This window comes from Manacus vitellinus, unplaced genomic scaffold (genome assembly GCF_001715985.3).
Source record: "Manacus vitellinus isolate BGI_N305 unplaced genomic scaffold, ASM171598v3 scaffold_59_pilon, whole genome shotgun sequence".
NCBI lineage: Eukaryota > Metazoa > Chordata > Aves > Passeriformes > Pipridae > Manacus > Manacus vitellinus.
The window spans coordinates 1,580,543-1,604,486 of record NW_021940681.1 but is presented as its reverse complement, the minus strand read 5'-3'; the positions used below and the strand labels follow the sequence as shown (position 1 = coordinate 1,604,486).

The 23,944-nt window shown below is 38.5% G+C and overlaps 1 protein-coding gene across 3 annotated transcripts in view; it reads right to left on the bottom strand.

Annotated features, from left to right (window-relative positions):
- SLC1A2 (solute carrier family 1 member 2) overlaps nucleotides 1-23,944 on the bottom strand; it is an 88,653-nt gene that overhangs the window by 34,874 nt on the left and 29,835 nt on the right. For all 3 annotated transcript variants that reach the window (XM_018082025.2, XM_018082026.2, XM_018082028.2), the window contains exon 2: nucleotides 1,487-1,626. In XM_018082025.2, coding sequence (XP_017937514.1) covers nucleotides 1,487-1,626 — 140 coding nt within the window. The remainder of the gene's footprint in view (nucleotides 1-1,486; nucleotides 1,627-23,944) is intronic.

Below are 23,944 nucleotides of genomic sequence, written 5' to 3'. Positions count from 1 at the left end.
AACAGCCTAGAAGAAAAATGGTTACACGGGGCAGCTGATCTTTGGTACAACACAGACTTCAGAAGGGAGGGATAGTCAAATGTAATTAATATAACCATTCTACAGCTAATAAAATTGAGACACCAAGAGGTGGAGTGATTTACATAAGTCCATACAGAACTGACAGAGGAGTCAGGGTTAGGATCCAGCTCTTCAGAGTACAACATTTAGCTCTCAACATAGGAATGGTACCACTTGAAGACAGAGTCAGCATGAGTAGCTGTTCTACAGTCTAAGAAAAACCCTGCAGGTCTAGGTAAGGTAGAATAGTCCCGTAAGGAAAATACACTGAAGCTGCATTTGGGGCACTTTGGAACAAAGTGCCTGATCTGGAATACTGCACATATCATTGAAGAATACCTGATTCTTAGGACTCACATATTACTCTGTTCTTTTGATGGTCTGCATCCTTCTCTTTGTATTAATGTTCTCAAATCACAAACAATCCCTTCATCCATCTCTTATGTAGATTTCTACAGTGATAGCACCTAAACCTCCCTTTCAGGACTGAGGCTGTTAAAGCATAGTCTAGGGGGAAAAAAGTTTGTTTACTTCCATAACATGGTCTTTATGAATGGGCATTTTTTGTTTACATCCAGGATGCTTTTGTTTTCCTGAGCCCAAGCCCACGTCTCAAGCATAATAAAACTCAGTAGCAAAGCCTGAGTTATGATTTGCAGCAACTGTGACTCTTTGAAGTATCCGTTTGATACAATGAAAAATATACGTGTATTTAAAACTTTTTTTGGAACAGCATCAGGTACCTTTTAAAGATGACTCTAAGCGAACACTTCAACAGTATGGAGTTTTGCAGGCTGAAAATATGGACATGACATTTGCAGCTCAAGATCAGTTGCAGCTGGTCTTTCAAAGAATAACACAATAAGAATATGTCTACAAATTTGCTGCATTTGGCTGTTGGGCTTCCAGTGGAAAAGAAACAGGCAAAGAGCCAGCGAAGCACAATAAAATGTCAAACTGTTCTGTATTTGGAAGCTGCTAAAGCCAGAGGCAATATTCAGGATGAGATCATGGAGCGCTGGCTTACAGCTACAGAAAGGGAAGACAAAACTTAAAAGCAGTGGAGTGTAAACTGAGAGATAAAAGATGAAGGAAAGGAAATTTTAAAAAGTTTTTGTCTTTTTTTTTTTTTTTCCAAATCACTGAGAGCAAAGATGTGTAGTGCATTTAGTTCTACTGAATGACTTTGATCTGACTGGCTTTGGGGCTGAAATCACAGTCCATTCAAAACCAGACATAGAATGTATCTCTGTGGTGTGGATTTGCTCCATGCTGTGTCAGTAACACCCTGCACACCTGACTTAAAGCGACAATGTCCATGGGCATTGTTCAGCTGGAACAGCTGATGACCACAGACAGGGACTGTGGTGCTACATGAACAAATACAGATAGACACAGAGTGTCCAGACCAGAGGATGTAGCTTACCAAACACAGTAAGAGTCAGGAGCAGATTCCTGTGGAGTGACTGGCAGAACTGCACACATATGTTCCCGGACCTGTGCTCCACTGGATTTAAATGACTTTCATGCATCCGGACTTCTACTTGCTTAGGCATATTGTTGGCACTAGAATAAAAAGTGAAAATCAAGTAAAAGTTATAGCACAAGATGCCAAAAGAGAGGGGAAAGTCTGGATTGCTTCCATCATATATAACTGGGGAATCTGACGCATAATCCATCGCCTCCCACATTTCATAAACACTGCATATTTACTGCTCTGAAGAAGTCTCTGAAATGGCAGTGGTGCCTTTATGGCATTTTAAAGGTGTAGTCTTTACGGTATTTTTTGCAGTTATTTCTCAAATGCTAGAGATGTAAACAAAATTAATTCACTGGACACATCATTCCAAATGTTCCATGGACTAAACTACTGGTTTGGAGTTGGAAAATTCAGTTTCCCCAAAGACTGTGGCTGTTTACTTAAGTAGGAGAGATGGCCGAACAACAAAGTTTCTGCTAGCAGGAAAACGCAAATTTTAATACTTTATTTAATTCCAATTCAGAATAATAGTTTAAAATTGAGGATTTATTTGCAAAATAAAGCATTCAAGAACATTTTGCTTAATCTTTCAAAACCATTTAATTTTAACATTAATATTTTATTGTAATGTAATCAGAATGCTGAGGTCAAAAGAGTATTTTTAACTTGGTTGTAATGAGACTTGAACAACTGCCACTGAAAATTAGTCAAAAAACTATGCATTCTCTAAGAAAACCTTTGGTTTTATTGAGTTGGCAGTGGTTAGAGGAAAAATTTTTTTCACTAACTGGTTTATATTTGAGTAAGTGATACGCACAGGACTGCAGAACTTCAGAAGTCATGCCTCTAACTTTCTCAATGCCTGAGAAATTGTTAGCAATAGGCTCCCTCGTATGCAAAGTATTTAAATGTATTTGAAAAAAATTACCAGAAATACTGTGAATCAAACATTTCCCCTAAAAGTTAAGGCTGTCTACTTAAATATGAGAAATAGGTAAAGAACAGGTTTTTTATTATCCAGAAAATATATTTTTTGAGATCTGGTCTTATGCCAGATTAAGACAAGACTTTAGAAAATTTTCCTCTACAACAGTTGACTGAAGTTTACAGACCTAAAACAGGTCTGAAAAGATATATAAGGTTTCAGTATTCTCAATACTAAGCCATTCCCAATGAATCAAAACTTCTTTTTTTATATATTGTATAGCTTGTTGTGTTTGTAAAGTTTTTAAACAGAAAGTTATGATTAGACCTGTAATAAGAATTCAGTCATTTTGATACAAATATTTCCACAATTTTCCCTTTCAAACTGACATTGCATTTCATTCCAATACATTTGATTGTTAAAAAAGTAGCACCATCTGAAAATGTATTAGAGAATATTTTTTTTTTAAGGGGAAAAAACCCTCCAAGTGTTGTAATCTTTATTCTGCAATCTCAAAAACATTTCACAGTGCTGGTCACAATGAGACGTGTTGCTGCTGCTGGAATAACAGAGAACACCAGTGCACATTCGGACAGCTCAAATGTGAGGCATGCCTACTTCTTGAAGACTTATGAATGCAAGTATCAGAGATACACAAGGATTAGCCAGAGGATAATGTGCATTAACAGTTACTTGAGGAATTACGAGAAAGATGAGACAGTGTCTGCAGTTTTCATGCACATGGGCCACAAAGCCATGAAATCACTGGTGGAAGTGTGCCAAAAACCCAAGGAACTTGGGATCCAAACTTTGCAACTGGGATTACAACTAGTTTCATTTGCACTCTGAACATGAATTTATAACTTGTTTTTATCTGTTATTCACTACAGGTTAATTATATATTCCTCTGAAACTTTGAATTATGGACAGCTGAAAGTAATTAAAAAGAAAACCTTAGAGTCTTTTCCATTAGCAAATAATTAGGCAGAACCAGAATGGATCAGTAAACAGTAGCACTTGATTTCACTTTGGGCTAATTTTAGTTTGGTTTCCTGGACCCTTTTCTACCTGACACCATGCATATAGCTTCATACTATCTAAGAGAAAGCCACTCATAAATATCTACTTCCTCAGCTGTGGGGCTTTTCTCCAATTCACAACAAAGCATATCGTTCCCCTTACACCATTGCTGAAGTAAGTCCTCCCATGTAGAAGGTGGCTTCCAGTCCTGGTCTTGTATTCAAGCCTTATTTCTACTGCCATCCATTTCTAAGTGACAGCATTGTGTTTGCTGGCCAGATCCCCTTCCACTTCAAGCCTTGTCAGCATACAAAGGCTCATGAAGGGAGGTGAAGGTGGACTTACAACCACAGCCGCAGTGACTACTTCAGGATTATAGCCTGAATAGAAGCCAGCCCTGCCTGAGGCGGTCAAACAACACAGAGCCTCTGCATGATAGCAACTACCTTTTTCAAAAGTTCAGCCATGTAGAATGTAGATATCCAAATATCCTCTGAGAAGAGAAGGAAAAGAGGACACAAAGGTCTTTAAAGACATTCCTAAATTTCCAGGAACTTAGTACTGTATTGTGTGCTTCCCTCAAGTGCAAAACATGGGTTTTACACTCTCCAGCTCTTCAAGATTGTAAGTGTACCTTCAGCATAGACTGAAATTCTGATGAATATGGGGTTTCTAAAGAAAAAGACCCAATAGGAAAATACACTAACCATGCAGCTATGTTATGAAAAGTGATGACAGGTGAATATAATAACATGAAAAACAGCACCAAAAAGGAGTTAGCACTGCTATCAGAAATAAGATATTTATCACCAGACCAGAGACAAAGTATTGTTCCAGGCTTTTCAGAATGTTCTGGGAGGAGAGAAGGGGAAACAATAGTGAAATATAAACCTTCTGTGAAGGATAAGAAAAGGATTCTTGTGTAGCACATGACAAAATCAAAATTTTGCACCAGAAATTTTCTATCCAATTACTAGAAGATGAAAATCTGTTTAACCTCAGAGTCATGGAAATCAACTTTTGTCTTATGGACTGAGTCATCTTCCTTGTGCTGGTTTTGTGCCTCTATTTGCATCTTGTAAATTATATTCAGCTTTATAAGAATGCAGAACTTTTTGCACCTGAAACCTGCAGTCACATAATGACATAACCGCAAGAAGTGCCTATTTCAGGCAATGGAAGATGCACAGATGTAAGTTAGGGCAAAATACGGACCCTTATGAACCAGATTCTCCTTGATCTGTCCTACTCCTCTGCTGTCTGCCACTGAGAGCGCATGCCCACATGAACAGCTTTCTTCATACCCTGAAGGCAACAGTGCCATGTTAAAGCACGCAGGGAAGGGACTTAAATACATATAAGGCTTTCTTCTGCTTCAGATTTTCATGCTGAAGGAAGAGGTGTTTACTGCACCCCAACTCATGGGCAGTGCTGGGACTCAACTACAAAGCCGGAAGTGTACCAATCACCAGAGCCTCTCCTACACAACTGAACATCACCAATATATCTCTATGTTAATGGTACCTCTGTAGCTAAGTATGTATCACAAAACAGTGCAGAATGCATTTTTGCAGCTGTGATCTCTGCGACATGCAAGTTATTACCTTAGTTAAATAAATCATTTAAATAAATCATTGTTCCACTGCACTAGCTTCTATGGCTATTCAAACAAAGGAACCATTCTGAATGCTTATCTAAAACCCATCCAACTAAAACATCTTTTAGTCTAACTACACTGAAGCCAGAACGTAATGACATAAATTGATTCTGCTCATTATTTTCATGTGTCATTTTGACAAGCAGCCAAAGAGCTAAGCTCCAAAACAGGTCCACAGAGTAATATTAAGTACTGAGACCTTCAAAGATGATCATATTTTCTGCTAACTACTGGTACTTGAAAACATTGGCAGAACTTATAAAAAAATGAACCAAATATTGGAAAATGTGTAGTCACATGAAACAGGAGATTATATGAAACAGCACATACCAAGAGCTAGGTATATGTGGTAGCTTTTGAATAATTTATATGATGTTCTTCCTAGCTCAGTGTCACCTACTCTTCTTCCTTTTGAGGCAGCACTTTTTTCTAGAAAAGAGAGGAACTCCTTTGAGCCCAGGAGATTTGATTTTTATTCACCTTAGTAGAGTAATGTCCCAAAGAGAACACACTCTGTATTTTCACTGATTTCAAATATGCTCTTCTCTGACAAGGTGCTACGCAAGTGAATTAATAGAAATTAGTATCAGAATTACACTTCAATTTTACTCCCTTTTAAACAAAGAAACAATCTCTTGCCTAAATAATCAAGATGTTAGCTACTTGCTCTTTCTACTGTCCCTCATCCCCACAGAATACACATAGTACAAGAAAAAAAAATCTGTTCATAAACATTTGATTTTATATTATCTAAATATTTACAGTTGGTTTTGCATGTGAGATATACAGTGCTACATGAGATAATCTATTTATCTACACTTTTTAAGCTGCAGTCTTCTTGTCTTGCTGGTTGCTATACAAAATGTGTCAAAATGCAGGAAAGCAATTCATTGAAGCACCAAGGTCCCTGGTATTTTTGTTCCTATTTCCTCCAAGTGTTTTTCTTAGGTTTTCTCTTAGATCCCTCTGAAAAAGTCTGATGCCTGTATCTTTTTAAATGCTTCTTTCTTTCCTGTATTCCCACTGAAGTTTCTAGGACTAAAAGGCTGGGGAAACTGCTTTTCCTTGGCTACCAAATATAACTCCTTTCCTTACTAAAGTTAAGGGTTAACAATCTACAGAGTGCTTGAGTGACAATGCCCTTTTATGTTCAGTCAGTTACAGGTAAAGAACTCTGTATCTCCCCAGTACTTACCCAGCTTGTCATAAACCTAGATTACAGACTACAACAAAAAAAAAACCCCACAATCGTCTAAATAAATAAGGTAGGCAAAGACCATAACTGGGCTCATAAAACAGATGCTGGGGACAAGGTAAATTAGCAGAGACCCTGTTTAATCTGCTCAAGGCATTGATTAATTATCAAGCAGCTATTCTCAGTATAAAAGTCTGCTTTGTTTTGTAGCAATTACTCCAATCTAGGTAGCAAGAGCTATTCTTAAGAAAACAACCTTGAATAAACAGGTTTAAGCATCTAAGAACATCTCTTGAGCTATATGTTTGCTGTCAAACCAAACACTGCTCTCTTCTGAAGCAATGAGTAAACAGCAGCTATACAAGTGCAGTCCTTCTTAGAAGGGTTGGCCTTCTTAAGGAGAAAAAAAAAAGACAGGGGTGTAGAAAGCTGATCTAGCTTTCTTGACCTCAGAATAAAAAGCAAATGGGCTGCACATCTCCTCCTGCCAATTCCCTAGTACTCAGACAGGTGGTCCAAAAGTAGTTGGAGCGGGAAAGCCATGGCAAAAATGTTACAATGAAGTTTGGTGCACAGTAATCTTGGTGACTCCTCACTGACAGAGCTCCTCCTAGCAATCAGTGGGATTGCATGGGAGTAAATAAGAGCTTAATACACCCTGAAGGATATTTGTTAGCAACAAGGCTTGGATCAGGGTTGTATCTCTTTCCCTTTCCCTGTAGAGACAGTGTAACACCGATTATTAAGGATTACATTCTGTGTTCATGAGAGGGAGTACGGATCTGATCCACCCCGCACGATCAGCTTACTCCTACCTCATATGTAGGAAAGGATCTACTCTGGTTTGTGCATAAAAGAAGAGTGACTAGGAAAACGTGGAACATCACCAGGACAAGAAGGATTTTACTAGCTGGATGTGAGGAGTCCGAACTGTCTGCCACAACTCTTGTGAAATTAGGGCTCAAGCATGAGTTTACCAAGAAACTTTTAGAGTTGAAATAGTGTTGCCTGCTGCTTAAATTAATTAAATGACAACAACAGCTGCTGAGCTTCTTAAGGGAGACAGTCTGTGACTATGTTGTTCCACTGTGCCCTAGCACATACTATAGTATGGGGGTTTATTTTCTTAGGTTATACATATTTTTCAGACCACAGTGGAGCTGGTAAAGCTCATTATATACAGTCACAATATCACAGGCCATGCAGGGGAAACAGATAAAATATTTTTATTGTGCAAAACATGCATTAGCTTTGCCATCACTCCGGCTATGTAATAGCATTTTACATCAGTAAAATATTCTAGTCACGTTCAGTCTCTGCACAAAAGAAGAAAAAAAAATGCAAAAACAAACACATAAACTACTACAAACAAGAGTAACATAAGCCTCAGTCTGCAAGAGAAACATAAGCCTCAGTCTGCATTAACAAGGGTTTTAAGCCGCTTGCTGCCACTAAGCCCTTCTATTGAATTTTAACTGTATTATGTAGGTTTTTTCTTCTTATTTGTAAGACATTAATGAATTCTGAGTGGAGATTTAGTAATTTACTATGTAGAATGATTTGTTCTAGGGACTGGCATTACAAGCAACAGCCTGAAGCATGACTTGCCTTTCTGCAGCAGGAAAAAGAACTTTTCCCCCTGGAACAATTTACAACCACATTGTTTCCTCCGAGTTAGCATTTAGTATACATTCTGTGAGTTTAACATAATCATATGAGGGAGTTTAATCACAATCATATCAGAACAACCAGGGGATCAGGACTAGCCAGCATGGGTTTAGGAAAGGCAGGTCCTGCTTGACCAACCTGATCTCCCTCTATGGCTAGGTAACCTACTTTGTGGATGAAGGAAAGGCTGTTGACGTCGTTCATCTACCTGCACTTCAGTAAAGTCTTTGACACCATTTCCTACAGCACTGTCCTGGAGAAACTGGCTGCTCGTGCTTTGGGCAGGTGCACTGTTGGCTGGATAAAAAACTGGCTGGACCCAGAGAGTGGTGGTGAATGGATTTTAATCCAACTGGTGGCCAGTCACTAGTAGAGTTCCCCAGGGCTCAGTGCTGGGGCTAGTCCTGGTTAATATCTTTATCGATGAGCTGGATGAGGGAACAAGCGCTCCCTCAGTCAATCTGCGGATGACACCAAGCTGGGTGGCAGTGTTGATCTGCTGGAGGCTCTGTAGAGGGATCTGGACAGGCTGGATCGATGGGTCAAGGCCAATTTTATGAGGTTCAACAAGGCAGTGTGACAGGTCCTACACTTCAGTCACAACAGTCCCATGCAGCCCTACAGGCTTGGAGCAGACTGGTTGGAGAGCCGCCCAGAGGAAAAGGATCTGGGGGTGCTGGTCGACAGCAGCTGAACATGAGCCAGCAGTGTGCCCAGGTGGCCAAGAGGGCCAGTGGCATCCTGGCTTGTATCGGAAATAGTGTGGCCAGCAGGACCAGGGCAGTGATTGTCCCCCTGTACTCAGCACTGGTGAGACCACACTTTGAATGCTGCTTTTAGTTTTGGGTCCCTCAGCAAGGACACTGAGGTACTGGAAGGTGTCCAGAGAAGGGCAACAAAGCTGGTGAAAGGCCTGGAGCACAAGGCTCATGAGCGGCTGAGGGAGCCAGGGGTGTCTAGCCTGGAGAGGAAGAGGCTCAGGGGAGTAGTTATTGCTCTTTACCTGAAAGGAGGTTGTAGTGAGGTGGAGGTTGGTCTCTTCTCACAGGCTGGAAGTGATAGAGTAAGAGGAAATGCCCCCAAGTTGCACCAGGGCAGGTTTATATTGGATATTAGGAAAAATTTCTTCACCAGAAGGCATTGGAACAGGCTGCCCAGGGAAGTGGTTGAGTCACCACCCCTGGAGATATTTAAAAGATGTGTAGATGTGGCACTTAAGAACATGATTTAGTGGACAATTTGGCAGTGCAGGTTTAACAGTGGGATTCAATGATCTTAAAGGCCTTTTCCAACCTAAATAATTCTATGATGCTACAATTGTATATTTAAATAGCTGATCAGCAGCATCCTTAGTGATCCCGCAAGGAAGGGTGGTCTACTCTGAATTAGTTACCAGTTACATCTACCTCTTTCTTTTGATTTTTTAAAAGTATTTGTCCATGAGATCATTTAGGAAAACAACTCTTTATGACCTACTTGATTTTACAATATTTGAACTTACACTACATTTGTTTGCATTTTTAAAACCCTATTAGAATTATCAGGAGATTTCTGCTCATTAAATGCTTCCTTTAACAGTTTCTCCAGCTTTTAAATCTGACCCAGGAAGCTGAATTGTCCAGCGGAGAGAGAGAAGTCTAAAGACCATTTGAAAGCAGAAGCCAAGGAAAATGAAGTAAACATGACACAGATTTTTTTACAGCATGATCCTTTTTTACATATCTATCCAAGCCTTTCCATGCATACATATCACCATGGAAGAGAGACTTTTCCCCCCCTGGGGTTTCCTTATGTCTGATTGACTAACGTATTGACTTATGTATTAACTGGGCTGCAGCAATACATCTGAAAAATAAAAAAAGCAGAGTAAAGATGATGGATCTGCCAGGTTGGAAGGAATTATTTTCTATTCAGAATGATGCATCCTGTGTATGTTCACATACATGGCTTTTCAATAATCTCTTTAGACAGACTGCAGGGGATGGATAACGCCTTTTCCTGTGCAAGATTTTTCTTACTGCAGCTTAGATTTTATATAGCATTTTATGGCATGCTATGTGGAAAAGAAAATTAGTTTCTATGGAGAGACTGGGAACTAAAGTTCAGTTCTTATGGAACCCTGCACCATAAACCACTTAAAGCCAACAGATCACATTGAATCACATTGGTTTTGTTAGAAAAAAGATAATTGTATTTTATGAAAACAGGTATGTACCTGCATACATAGAAATGCCTTGGAAGTGTCAGCTAGATAGGGAGAAAGCAATCAGGATAACACCTATGTGTTTGAAAGGCTGAGACAGAAATTTCTGCAGTAAGTTGCAAAAAGGAGATCTGTAACACCATCTCTCCACCCAGCACGTGGTGGGTCTGATGGAAGGGAGCCATAGGAAGCTGTACAGTCTCCTTCCAGCTGGCAGCCACGCAGTGGCAGAGGCTTCGGAATCCCACAAAGCACTGCCTTTCATAGTCTTATGAAAACCTGAGTTTAACACCTCAAAGACAGTGTGTATTGGAGTGTTTGTGAGTTAACTGATTTTCTGATTTAGTGTCATGACAAAGCCTGACAGGAAGAGATTAAGTTGCAGTTTCTAAGAACAAAGCTAAGGTAGTTAACCAAACTTCACTCAAGACAAGTGTCCTGTAGTCTTCCATGGTCCTTGGCAAGGATCTCCTACACTCTACTAGCAAAAATGTTTTATTGATCAGAAATCCACTGTGTGGGGGGGGCTGTATAATTCAGAGTAGTTCATGGAAAGAGGGACTGATCAAGGAGGTCTGATTGAGACAGAGAGAAAGAATTAACTTGTTATAACAATGGGAAACAAAATGTAATTTCTCCCATGAATTTATTTCTTGAGTAATGTTTTTTTTTCCTGACATAAATTCTCAAAAGTTTGTCACTGCAAGCAGCTACACCAGTGATTTTGGACCACATCACTCACAAAGACCAAGTTTATAGGAGCCGTGTAACCTGCCATGGCTGAATTGGCGCATCAGAGCTCTACAATAAAGCAAATCTTAACTAAATCTGAACACAGTTACTAGCATTCATTTAGACACCATTAGGGATAAAAAGACCCAATCTCGATTGCTTAATTTATTTTCTCACCAAATCTGTGTATTAACCATTTATTTTAAAAAGTATGATATGTGTCAATGAGCATAAAAAAATACAAAAATGAGGAAAAGCCTCCTTGCCCCTCCCACCATGACTGATGTTCTTGGTATCTTGGTTCTCAGTCATCTTTCTTTTCTGGTATGCTTTAGAGGATATATATATCCAGCTAGTTGCTCCTCAAAGTACTAAAAGCCCTTTACTTTGTGCATGTTTTCTGAGAAGTGACTGAATAGTGCTAGGTTTGCTATGCACATTCAATAAAAAAAACTATTAAAATCAAAATTTAAAAAAAAAAACAAACAACAAAACAAAACAAACCCACCCCCCCCCCAAAAAAAAAAACAACAAAAAAACCCAACAAAACCCCAGAGCTACTCTCTGACTTCCAGTGGCTAAGGTCTGAGAAAGCTGACCTTTCACAGGCTGAGGTCTGAGAAAGCTGACCTTTCACATTTTCAGTATTTTACTCTAAAGCCTGCAAAGGGCACAAATAGATCCAAGTTTGACAAGGCTTCAGATAACCTAACAAAAAGCAACCAAAAATGCATTAAAAAAATGTATTCATTTCCATGAGATGTTTGTCAATGAGCCAATACATAACATTGTATCCAGCACTAATTCTGTTTGAAAACATTCCTCAGTGCTTCCTGTGGGGAAAATTTTTCTTCCAGAAACTATTGTGGGTAGAGTCAGAAACTGTTTGCACAAAGAGCAACAACTAAGAAGAACAGAAGAAAAAGTTGAACTTCTTTGCAGAAAATGTCAGAATTTGGATTAGTGCATGGAAACTCAAAGTCCCAATTTGCTCCTATCTAGTCTAAAAGATATTAATTCTGCTCAGACTATAGATAATAGTGTTTCTCAGTTATTCTCCAAAATCTGACTTACAAGGAAATTTTAAGCAACTATAAAGCTAATAATTTACCACTGCAATTTCTGAGTGCCAGAAACCTCCAAGAAAGTGCAGAGGTCTCACAGCATAACATTATAAAAAGACTGTATTTGGTCACCAGCACAATGTTGTCTTGCAAGCTGAAAAGAAAAAAGAAGATATTTTAAGCTTTTTGCCTCACCATATGGCATATTTAGCTTAAAATACATCCTGTTCAAGAAACTTCTAGTCATTCTTTTCTCTTATTTGTTTTGTTGTTTGTTTGGAGGTTTTTTATACCTAGAGTGCCAGCTTCTCTTTTTATGCCGATACACTTTTATTATAGTCAGATATTCAGATTGCTTTAATTACAACTATTGCTCCAACAAAATTGCTTTGGCCAAACTCTGCTCATGTTCCTTGGAAGCCATCTCAACAAAAATTACTCTGTCTGGGCCCCCAAACATCAAAGAAACTTAGTTTTGAAGACATACAAGCTTCCAGTAGTATGTCAAAGAGATTACAGAAATCGAGTCTAGCATAACAGAATCACTTGTGATACAGTTTCTCTGTAGAGCTCAGGATGATCCTTGGAGCAGTATTTATGATCATACACAGCAAGATTTGAAGAGTGTATGCCATCTGCTGGAATCAAAAAGATGTCTTACAGAGGAAATCCTAAAAGGTAGCAATAATTTTCACCCAGTGTTAAGCATCTTCTTTGTCTCATGTGCCTTTGTAATTAGGGTTTGGAACCTTTTTTTCCTACTGTACCTTTAAACCAAATGAAAACCAGTAGTAAACACTCTGTGACCACAATCTTGTGAAAGAAGGAAAAAGTTTCCCGCTCACATAGACTAATAATTTATTCTAGTAGCTGTATGAAACTGAATGGACATTCAGATAAACAGGTTGCACAGGTGATCTGCTTATATTTTTCCTTCCTTATCAACATATCAGAGATGTCTGTTAGGAAACTAGACCCGAAAACCAACAGTATTAAGGTGGGAGCTCATAAGTACAAAACAGTTTTCACAAAGAAGGGTATATTTAGGATTATAGACCTGAAGATGGATAATTGGGTTGCTTTCTACCTTTCTACACATGTGATGCCCTCAGGGCATGTACCATCCCTCAAAGTATCTGCCTGTCTCCCCCAGGTCTGCTTACACTCATTTTACAGATGCAAAAGAATCGGAAGAATTTCATGGATAGCAGGAGCAAGACTATTTTTGGCATTTCATAAGTCTCCATCCTAACAAAGCATTTTCTTAAACATTTCATTTTTCTGCTTATTTAGTTTTGTCCACTGGACTGCAGTACCACTTTTGGTAGTCTTGCCTGAACTACCACTGTTCAGCTGGTGGTGTCTTCCTAGGGAGGTGCTTCACTTCAACCCAGAGCAGCATGGTTACTATATAACTGTTGAAGACAAATCTTTCTATCCAAAAAGAAATTGATGTGAGCTGCAGCAGTTCATTTTCCGCATGATACAACTACTCTCACTGGATAAGGACACAGTAGCTTCTCTGAAAACTAGGATGGATTTTCTAACCTTGGACAAATTCAACCATGGAAACTTAACTTTTTTAAATTTACTGGTAATCTAAAAAGGTTAATTTTCCAAATTATTCCATGCTTCTCTCCCTAATGGTGTTTTAATATGAAGAGTGAAGCAGGTGAAACTAGAGAGCTCTTTTAACTCAGTATGAAATCTCTGACAGTGACCAGCTCTAGATACTCAGGACAGGACTGTAAGACAAGCATGTAGCACTATATTTCCCCCAAGTACTGCCTGGTATTCATCAGTCTGTGGGTTATGGATTTCAAGTGTTATTCAGACACAAACTGTAAGAAACTTCCAATACAAAGTTAGAAAAAGGAAGTAGAAGGAGACACCATAAGCAATTTTCCCCATTCTTCCTTGTGAGACTTATAATACAGATTGCTTAAGGACAAACGCCCAAGACAGCACTGGGAACCTCTAAAGAATGTGCTATACAAGTAGAAAGCTTGCAGAGTTTTAACTTGAATTATACTCAGTTACATTGCCAACCATAAATCGCAGAACAATCTTAATCCAAACCACATTTACTATGTCTATGTTTTCCATGGTGAATTCCAAAGCATATTATGCAAACATCACGTCCAGCAAAATGGTGATGTATGGCAGGGTGCTTCAGTCCAAGGAATAAAGTCTAAGCCCAATAATGAACTCCCATGAGATAAATTCTAAGGCTTATATTGAGTTTTTACTGACATTTCTACTAAAGTCACTTGAATGTTTACCTAGAGTTGGAGCTATGGAAAATCTCATTCACTTTTGAGAGAAATTATTTCCAAGAAATTAAAAAAACCCTTACCACTAACCTTCTAAGCAATGGATGTTTTCATGTGAGTTTGAAATGGGATAGTAAAACTGTGTGAAGCAGGACGACTCAGTTGTTGACTGGCCTGTCCCTGGGCCAATGTTAGAGGAAAGGCACACAACTGGAGGCTCACTTTACAGCATGTCACACCCAAACACAATCTTCTGGTCTTTTAATCTAATGAACAGAGATCTCCTGGGACACAGCTGTGTGTTAACTCAGCAGCTCTTACACATGTCCTTAAAGTACATGTTTATCTGGTTGACTGAACTGGTCCCTAACCAATGAACCACAGGAAGACACAGCCCTAGGATTTACAAGGCTACTTCTTGTAAAAAAGTAGCTAATTTGCAATAGAGTTTTAAACTGAAAACAACCAATGCCTAAAGAATGATCAAATTATGAATAATGGCTGTATGTATCCAAACCAACAGACTGAGGAAGCAGCCACAATAAACACACTAAAAATAAGATGGACAAGTAATGCTGTGGTTGTGTCCACGTCCTAGGGCATGATAATGCTCAGGTTAGGCTGAATTTGTAAACAAGCATAAATCAACAGAATCGTGCTGAAGTTATGATGCAAAGCTTTATAGTACCTTACAGCACATGTATGTGCTTTGGATTAGTGAAAAAATCGATATTAAAAATCCACAGAGTACATGACTTAGCTTTGCATCCCTGCAAACAATACAGTATGTGCTAATTTAATTGCTTGTCTTCAGCTAAGTATTTAGCATACAGATTTAAGTGGGAAAATCTGAAACTTTGTTTTGCACAACCAATCTAATTGAAGAAGCATTCTCTTCAAATGCTCTTTAAAACTCTGTTGCCTTTTCCACACACCCTGCAGTAACAAGTCTGTTTAATCTCTGGTACTTTTCTGCCAGATTAATTAACAGGTGACACCAATCAAAGCATACAGTTTGTACCACTGAAATATTTTAAAAGCTCTAGGAATGAAAAGTCTGTGATTGTGCATTTGTGTGTCTTTCCTCGGGCATCATGGAGTCACTGACTTGAACCTACCTCATATTTATGTTCAGTTCTCTTCTCCTCTCTCTCTCTGCCCAGCTCAAGTCTCATACACTAACCTTGCTACTTTCTAATGACTATAAGTTTTTATGGTTGTATTTACTGTAATACAAAAATGGGCCAGTCTTGCAATTCTTGAAATCCTTAACTCAATTTTTTCTGCTGTTAACGCTTCTTTAAGCTGTTGGGACAGCCCAAATATCACGCCATTGCTCTGTAAGTGGACAAAGGTCATTACCCCAGTAAATGTCCCCTGTGACCTTTCAGCCACTGCACCCTTCACTGGGCATCGGTCAGAGAATGTTTCAAAATACACAAGTGTCCTTGAGGACATTTACACAGGCACTGAGGCCATTCCCAAAAATGATGAGCAAGCTCCTTCAGCTGATGGAAAGCAGCAGATTCATCAAAATCAAAATATTTTCCCCAGACAAAATACCGAAGTATTAATTGCTTGAAGAGGAGCCCTCAGCATTTTCTCTAACCAACTTCTCTCTCGGTCTTGTGTCCTTCATCTGTCCCCACTCCTCTCTTCCACAGCAGCAGCTGGCCATTCCCCACTCCTTGCTGTTCCCCCACCTGCAGAGAAACTCCAGCTGTGCCATGCTGCACGCACGGGCAGGCTTCCCAGAACTCAGGTAAATGTAATTTTCCAGAAGTGTATAAGAGTGACATTTGAGAAATTTTAAACCAGAACCAATGCATCACTCCTCTTACCATAATTATTACATTTAATATATTTCTTGACAGGACTGCTTGAACTTTCAAGGTGCAAAGGTACAGTTTGTTTCAACTGCATGCAGTGAAATCTCCCTAGCAGCTGCAGTAAAGTCCCTTGGAAACAATACTGTCTTCAGCCTTCCTGGTAGGGTATGAAGTCTTATTTCTAGCAGATTTCAGAAGAGTTTTGCCTGGCCATCACGGCACCACTTACAAAGAGAAAGATCTCTTCTCCTTTTTTGCTACACAGTAGAACTCTACTGGAGATCAATGGGCATTCCTTTTGCTGGTAAAAAAATAATTTCTTCTAAAACTAGCATCTTATGTATTGATATATAGTGTCAGAAGGCAAACTGGGCTAAAGCAAAATCCAGTTTCCTAAGAACTTAATGAAGCTCAAATTTTGGCCCAGATTAATACAAATTTGGGGACACACTACTGTTTTCCTGTCCTGGGCTTTAATTGTCAGGTGACAACGAAATCATTTTATAATACAATTCACTTTATTTTAACTTTGTGTTTATTCCTATTCTGCCTCCTTCTTCATTATTCTAGTTTAAAATCTTCAGCAACTAAAGCTTAAAATACTTAATTAAAAAAACATCTTCTACTGATGCAGGAGGCTGTGGTTTTTTCTAGTAACTGGAACAGCACAAGGGCTTCATTTCAGAGGAGAGAAGACTGGTCTAAAATGACCCACGTAATCTGACATGTCCACTTTTAGACTGACAGGAGCTAGAAATTATGATTTATGGTAGAAGTACACTCCTTACAGCTTTCTTCACACACCACCACCCCTGACTGCCCACAGTGGTTCAAGAGCTGGTACAGACTTGCAGAAGGTAGCAGAGGCTTGGGTAAAGCGGCACTGAATAGCACCTCACACCACCACCTTTACTGGTGCCATAAGTCCAAGTTACCTTACAGGCCTTCCCAGCACAAACCAGGCAGCTACTGAGAACGACAATTAATGTCCTCTGCATTTTTGCCTCTAGCTCTCAGTTTTGGTAGCTTGATCACTTCCATGGCAAAGACTAATGCAAAAAATTTTATACCCTTAACATTTTCCACTCACTTCAATACTTCCTTGCTTGCTAATTTATTAGGAGCACAAATAGTGAGTGACTCACAGGTGTTTTGCAAGGGGTTATTTATAACAGGATGCATAGGTATTAGATGAGAAAATAAGTTCTTCATCTATACTTAAAAATAAACATGAAACATGAACAGAGAGAGTGAATACACATGGTATAGGCAAAAAAAGTGTGAAAGTATACAACAGCAGAGCAAAGCTACAAAATCCTAACCCTTAACTTGTTTTATTCATGTATGAAATCCCACCTTTGAATGAAAATATAGGACCTGTGCATTTTGACTGTATATTTTTACCAAATAAAAATCTTCTCAGTTTCTCCTTCTTTTTTAGCTATTCATCTCTAGAAACATGGAACTTGACTATCCACTACACAAATAATGTAAAAGTCAAAGTCCACAGAATGCCAGAACCTGTTACACAGTTTCCTGTATTGTCTGTATGAAGAAGAAAAAACATTTTGATTGCTCTCCCTTCTCTAACACAACACTTGGGTTAAAAACAAGTTGGCTTATTGCCAGGAAGTGTGTTACAGCTTGCCTGGTATGATGAAATGCACACCTGCACTAGCAGCCAATCTACTTTTAAACTCATTAAATGGAAATTTGGTTTGCTTTGTTAACACAGTATTTTTATAGCATGGACACATTTTTGTCAAGCACATTAAATCCAGTATTGTTTTTGCATTCAATTAGGGTTTATCTGCATGTAGCATAAAAGAAGGGGAGGGTTGGGAAAATTCAACAGAATGTTACCACAATTTTTAAGAGTAAAATAACACACTTGGTATCCATTACTGTATAAATTAGTCCTCTGCCACTCATTTCAATATCCTTAGAAAGATCTACTTGTTTCGTATCTCTTCTTGTTTCCAGTTTTATATGAAAAAAGTGTTATTGTCATTACAATTGTATAAGATGGACACTGTCTAATTAAAAGAAGATGCCCCTTACTTCATTCATGTGTGTGCCAACGATGACATTTCAACTCCCTTTGCTCTAACCTTGGAATATAAAAGGTTGGTCCTCCACACTTCCCAATGAGAAGTTTTTCTGCTTAAAAGAGAGTCCAAGAACAAAATCATTCACAGGTTTTCTACACAGTCACTAGACTAGAATGTTACAGTCTAGACTCACTTATTTCTAGTAGAAATAATAACTATTCATACTATTATTCTGTATAGTAATGCCGGAGATTTTTAATAAGCATCACCTAAAAGAAAGCTAAGCTTCATGCTGAATCCTGAACTGTGTTTTTCCTCTTTATTAATTAGCTTTTCCAAGTTAAGCAAGGTCAGTACATCTCTTTTTTTGTCTCTCACTTGCCTGCCCCTTTAATCTCCTTATGTTTAATTTATTTTCTGAGCTGCTACCTCTCACTCACTGACAAATACATATTTATACCATTTTTTAAGGTCTCAGCCCACTAAATGAATTATCTTGGGCTTTTTTCTCTCAATTGAGTGCCTATCTACTCCTAATTCAGGGCGTAGTCAAAGTTCAGGGCTTGAGAAAAATTCAGTGAAAGTTTGGAACATATTTCCATTTGTTATGTTAAGATGAAGGTCTCTGGCTACCTCAGGTCCACATATATTTTCATCTCCATAAGGGACATCTCCATAATGTGATTCATTCTTCCCATCACAAGAGATAACATGACCTTTAGCCTAGCTTATTAAGAAGAATGGGAAACCATCTGGGTACCCAAATTACAACTACTACAGCAAGACAATACCATAACACATTGTGACAGTTTGATAATTCAGCCAGGGTAGTTCTGATCTGACTTTAGTTTGAAGTGATTGATTAAGAAAGCATGCCCCAAGATCTTTGTTTACAGATTCCTTTCTCACACAGATTCTCCAGGCAGTTTAAATATCTGCTATAAAATCAGATCCCCAAAATTACCATGATTTTCTTAGACTCCCTACGACTCTCTACGACAAATAAATGAAACATCACAGAATACTGGACACGCTATGTTTTAGTTTGTGACAACGTTATTAATGCCATTTTATGCTTTTCTCTTTGAATAATAACCCCATCAGTTGTTCAACACAAATAAAGCAACATGTATGTGCCCTTCAGGTGTTCTTTGAATAAAATATAAGAAAGAAAAATCCCAGGAGGTCTACCAAATGCAAACATGCAAAACCAAAACAAACATGTCATCACTGCTTGCCAGGATACATACTCATAACACCATTCCTCAGAGTATACCCTCAGAGAGAAGTTAAACTAGCAGTAATTTACAATTTCTACTCTTCAGATTCCTGACTTGGGGTCACATGAATTATTACACAAGTGAAATGTGGATCTTCATACTAAAGAAAAAAAATTACAGCTGCTGATTTTGCTTATTCTTGCTAAAATATAAAATATATATTTATTATGAACAACCATATATATGATTGCACATAAAATATATGAAATTTTTTCCCCTCAAAAGCCAAATCTATAAGGAAACAAAAATAATGTAATAGTGGAAAAGTTTTACCAGCCTTAAGAATTACTGTCACTATTGGTCAGGATTAACTTTAGCAGGCCTAAACACAAAAATTGTTATGTAAAACAAGATAATTTTAGAAGTTGTTAAACCAGATTAACTCAGGAAGAGACATAAAAATGAATGTTAATATCTCAAAAGTATACCAATAAGCATGTTGATCATCTGTAACAAAAAAAATGAAGAATTCAAATGATAAGTAATACAATAAACAATGTCACATGTCCACATCTTTGAACATTTTTTCCCCAGACAAATCTTTCATTGTGGAGAAATATTAAAGTCATACGTGCTAGAAAAGACTCTTTAATGCAGTAATGCTTTGGGCCCTGAAGGTTCTCAGAAGAGTTTTTGAAACTTTGCATATGCAGCATGTAATACTATATTTAAGTAGTATTTGACTGTGGACAGGAAAGTTGAAAATTCATTTGCAAGAAAATTAGACAACACAAAATTGCAATCTTATATTCAAGCTTCCTCATCTCTCTTACAATTTGTACTTGACCCTGACTTTTTGCAGGCAGTTCCTATCACATATATCTCTTACAGAGAGGTGAAGCAAAAGGATTGTGTTGAATGCAAACAATCAGAGTTTAAAAAAACAGTGTTCAATGTTTCTATTCATTGTGTGCTTTTGTCCACCTCTGTAGGTCCAGCAGCCCAACCTACAGGCTGTGTGTGTTTGGCTTTTTAAACATGAAATGCTTCTCTTACTTCCCTTCAGTGCAGAACAGGAAAAAACTTCTAAAGAGGCATCTTGACAATGGAAACATTCACACTTCTCAAGACAGTGTGAAGAGTGCCATGAAAATGAACCACAGCATAAAGCTTACACTAGAATTTGGCTAGACTATCGCCTGCCCTGATGTCTCACATTTGCCAGTTCCCTAGGATTTCAGCATGGCTCCAGCACAGTGGTTTGAAGCAAATGTGCATGTGAAGGAAAGAGAATTAATAACCAGACATTTCTTGTTTGTTGCCATTTTCAACAAGCAAATATGCATCTTTTTCACATCAGCCCATGTGAGGTGCTATTGGGGCAGGAGAGCTTATTCTTAAAATCCATTGCTAGAAGAGAATGTAGGGCATTGCGGTGATGAGAAAAGTCTTACAGAAGTATTGCCTTGGAGTCATACAAAGTCTGTTTCCTCTGCAGCCAGTTTTCTTCCCTTTTGTCTTCTCTGGCACGGGCTGTGAGACACCCGTTGTGCTACACAAGAAAACAGCAGCAGTAGCAGCAGCAGCAGCCCACCTGTACCTCCTCTTCCCTTTCCATTCACCTAGAAGCAGGTACAAAGGGGCTTTTAAAATTAACCTTTTACTGAGGCATGATCCTGAAACTATGCCTAATGACAAGTGAGACACATTCACCCTAGTAGTTTTAGAGTACGAGGTGGTGTTTCAGGCAGGAAAAGTGACAGGTCTAGCTAGCAAGGGTTTCAGCATTTGCATAGGTCTGAAGGAAGACGGGAGTCTGGTATGGTCCTACACTGCCTGGAAGTCTCACAGTGCTCATGTATTTAATTCTTCCTGCTCCTCGCTGGAGTTTTCCATGTTAATGTCTCTACAGTCTGAATTAACATTCTTATTTTAATGGCAACCAGTCATAAAAGGGTGGTGAATTATTTTTTTTGTTTTTAACAGCTGAATCTGCTGTACCTCTGCCAAGCAACCTGCAACCAAAGTCAAGTATGATGTGCTGAATACAGACTTAAAATGAGGGATTACTAATAAAGAAGTGAAAAACTAAGAAAGCAAACAACACAAACAATTTGAATGAATGCCACCTTTGTTCTTTGTAAACGCATGTGAATGTCCTAACTCCAGTTTCATAACTTTGCGTTCTGACATAAAAGGAGTGTACACAAGGAAAAGAGAAAGAGGGAAATTTAACAGGAACTATTAACTTCTAAAGATAAGGACAGTACCTCATGAGGAAAGACACTTCCTCTTACTCGACTTTAATATACAAGGGAAAAAGCTCCCCAAAAGCAAACTTGCTTTTTTTGTGTGAAGGTATACTCAAACCTCAAATCTTTGAGGGGCACAAAGCATGCACTGTTGTGCAATTAAAAGTGCTGGACTGAACAAAATGTTCTTATGATGGGAGTAGCTTTGATTTAGCTCCTGTTTTAATGTTTCAGGAGGTGCATCTATGACTGGCACTCAGGATAAAGGTTAGTAGACAGCAAACAACATGCACTCACTGTGGTCACTCTCTGTGCTTAGCTGTTGTTTTTTGCAGATTCTTCTCTTGATCGGTTACTGATAGAGAAATAGGTACAACCTTGATTCACACTTCAAAACAACAGAAAAAACAAACATGAGGAGAAAAACAACTCCTGTTTCACAATAATTTGCTAGAGCCCCTGAAACTGAAACCTTTGAGTTGATGCAAACTATCTCAAACCTGAGTCTGCCCGGGTCCAGAGCTGGTGAGCTCTAGGACTGTCATACTTCACTCTTACAGACTTCTGTGGGTTCATTCAAAGGATGAAGAGATGACAAAACAGCTGGTTTTTACAAGGATGCTTTTGCTCTGTGATATACTCTATACATGTCTGCTCACGCTCATCTCACAGTTTCACCTCTGATTCCAAAGGAACAGGAACCTTGGAAGATTTTCCTTGCACTCAACTATTACAGACAACTCAGCAGGTGGAGACTCAAGTGCCTGGGCTGTGCTCTATGTGCAGCTTCCTAGTGCTGGATCCTGTACAAAAGAAATGGTATCATGATCTGCTTCTGTAGATAAAAATCTCATTCAGTCATTTCTGGGTTTATGCTCAATCTCTCCTCAGTTGTTCAGCAATGCAGCTGGCCACTGATTTGAGTTTATATCTTGTACGAAAAAAAACAAACAAAACAAAACAGATGTAAGCACATCTGGAGATCATGCCATTCTATCTGACAGTGATGGTGAGAAGACTGCGCAGAGCTCTGGCTATGCCTCACATTTTGTCACACTCAGCAATTGGGTTTTTTCTCAGTAAGCTACATAGGATGGCAACTGTAATATCTGACATTTGTAATGAAAACCACTGAAAGCTGAAGATACATGGAACAGAGAAGCCTCCACCTCATTTCTTGCACTTGTCTTAAATACTTTGTTACGATCTGTGCCCTAGCACCCTCTTGCACACAACAAAGAGTAAGAATCTGTAAAAAAATTCAATTTCTTCATCCCCTTCCATGTTTTTGGCTTCAGTACATAAAGCTCTGTCCAAAAATTATTAAGAGCAGCAATTTTGTTTCTGTCTACTATGGAAGTTATTCCCTACAATCTCACAGATACTAATTCATTCTTTCCCTCCCTCTGACACCTTTTCCAAAGACTTAGACTACACTCCTCAGCTCAATTTTCTCTCAGTTATGAAGTTTTCAAGCAATAAGAAAAAGAATCATTCTGTATTGCTATACTGTACAGGGGAGCTTCAAGCCTTTTTTTTTTTTCAGCAATCAGGGTCAGCAATGCCATCCAAGAATATTCCCATCTCCAAACTTTTGTTACTCGAGCTTGGAAATAATTTGCTATGCAAATTCCTTTCGGGGATACTGAAAATAGATGTGCAATGTCTTGGGGGAAAAAAAGGTCTCGTATAATACTGTCAAAAAAATAACTAATTATTTCCTTAAGCAGAATACCCTCTGACGTCTTGCAAATGTATAGCTTAACTCCAAATGAAGGAACAGATTTATTTTTAAAGCATGCAGTATTAGGATGAACTGAAGTGAACTCAGAAGAATAGTAACCTTGTTTCAGGGAGCACTCTTGTGAACAGAACAAGAGAAGGTCACATACACTGAAAAGATCCTATTTAGTTTTACACATGCAATGTGCAGGTATTCAAAACATTTGCCCTTAGAAGTGTTTTTCATCGTAGCTTTTTGCTGATGTGTTCTTTCTTTCTAGACTTCCCAGTCTGGGTTTGAAAAACAAACAGGATTTCTGCATTTTTTGATTTATTTTTCGTTAAAAAATACAAAGTTCATGAGAACCTGAAAAAACTTATTATTAAAAATATATATAGCCATCAGTTTGAAAGAGACATAAAAACAATCAGTCCAAGAAAAAGCTAAGTTTCATGTTCTAGACAGACATGCTTTAAAGGCACAACTACAATGGCTATAGGAAAAAAGCAGAGGAGTTACACTGTTGATCATATCCTTTTTCCTTTAAGGTTAGTGGTAGCTTTGCCCATCAGCCTAACCTTTTTAAATCCAG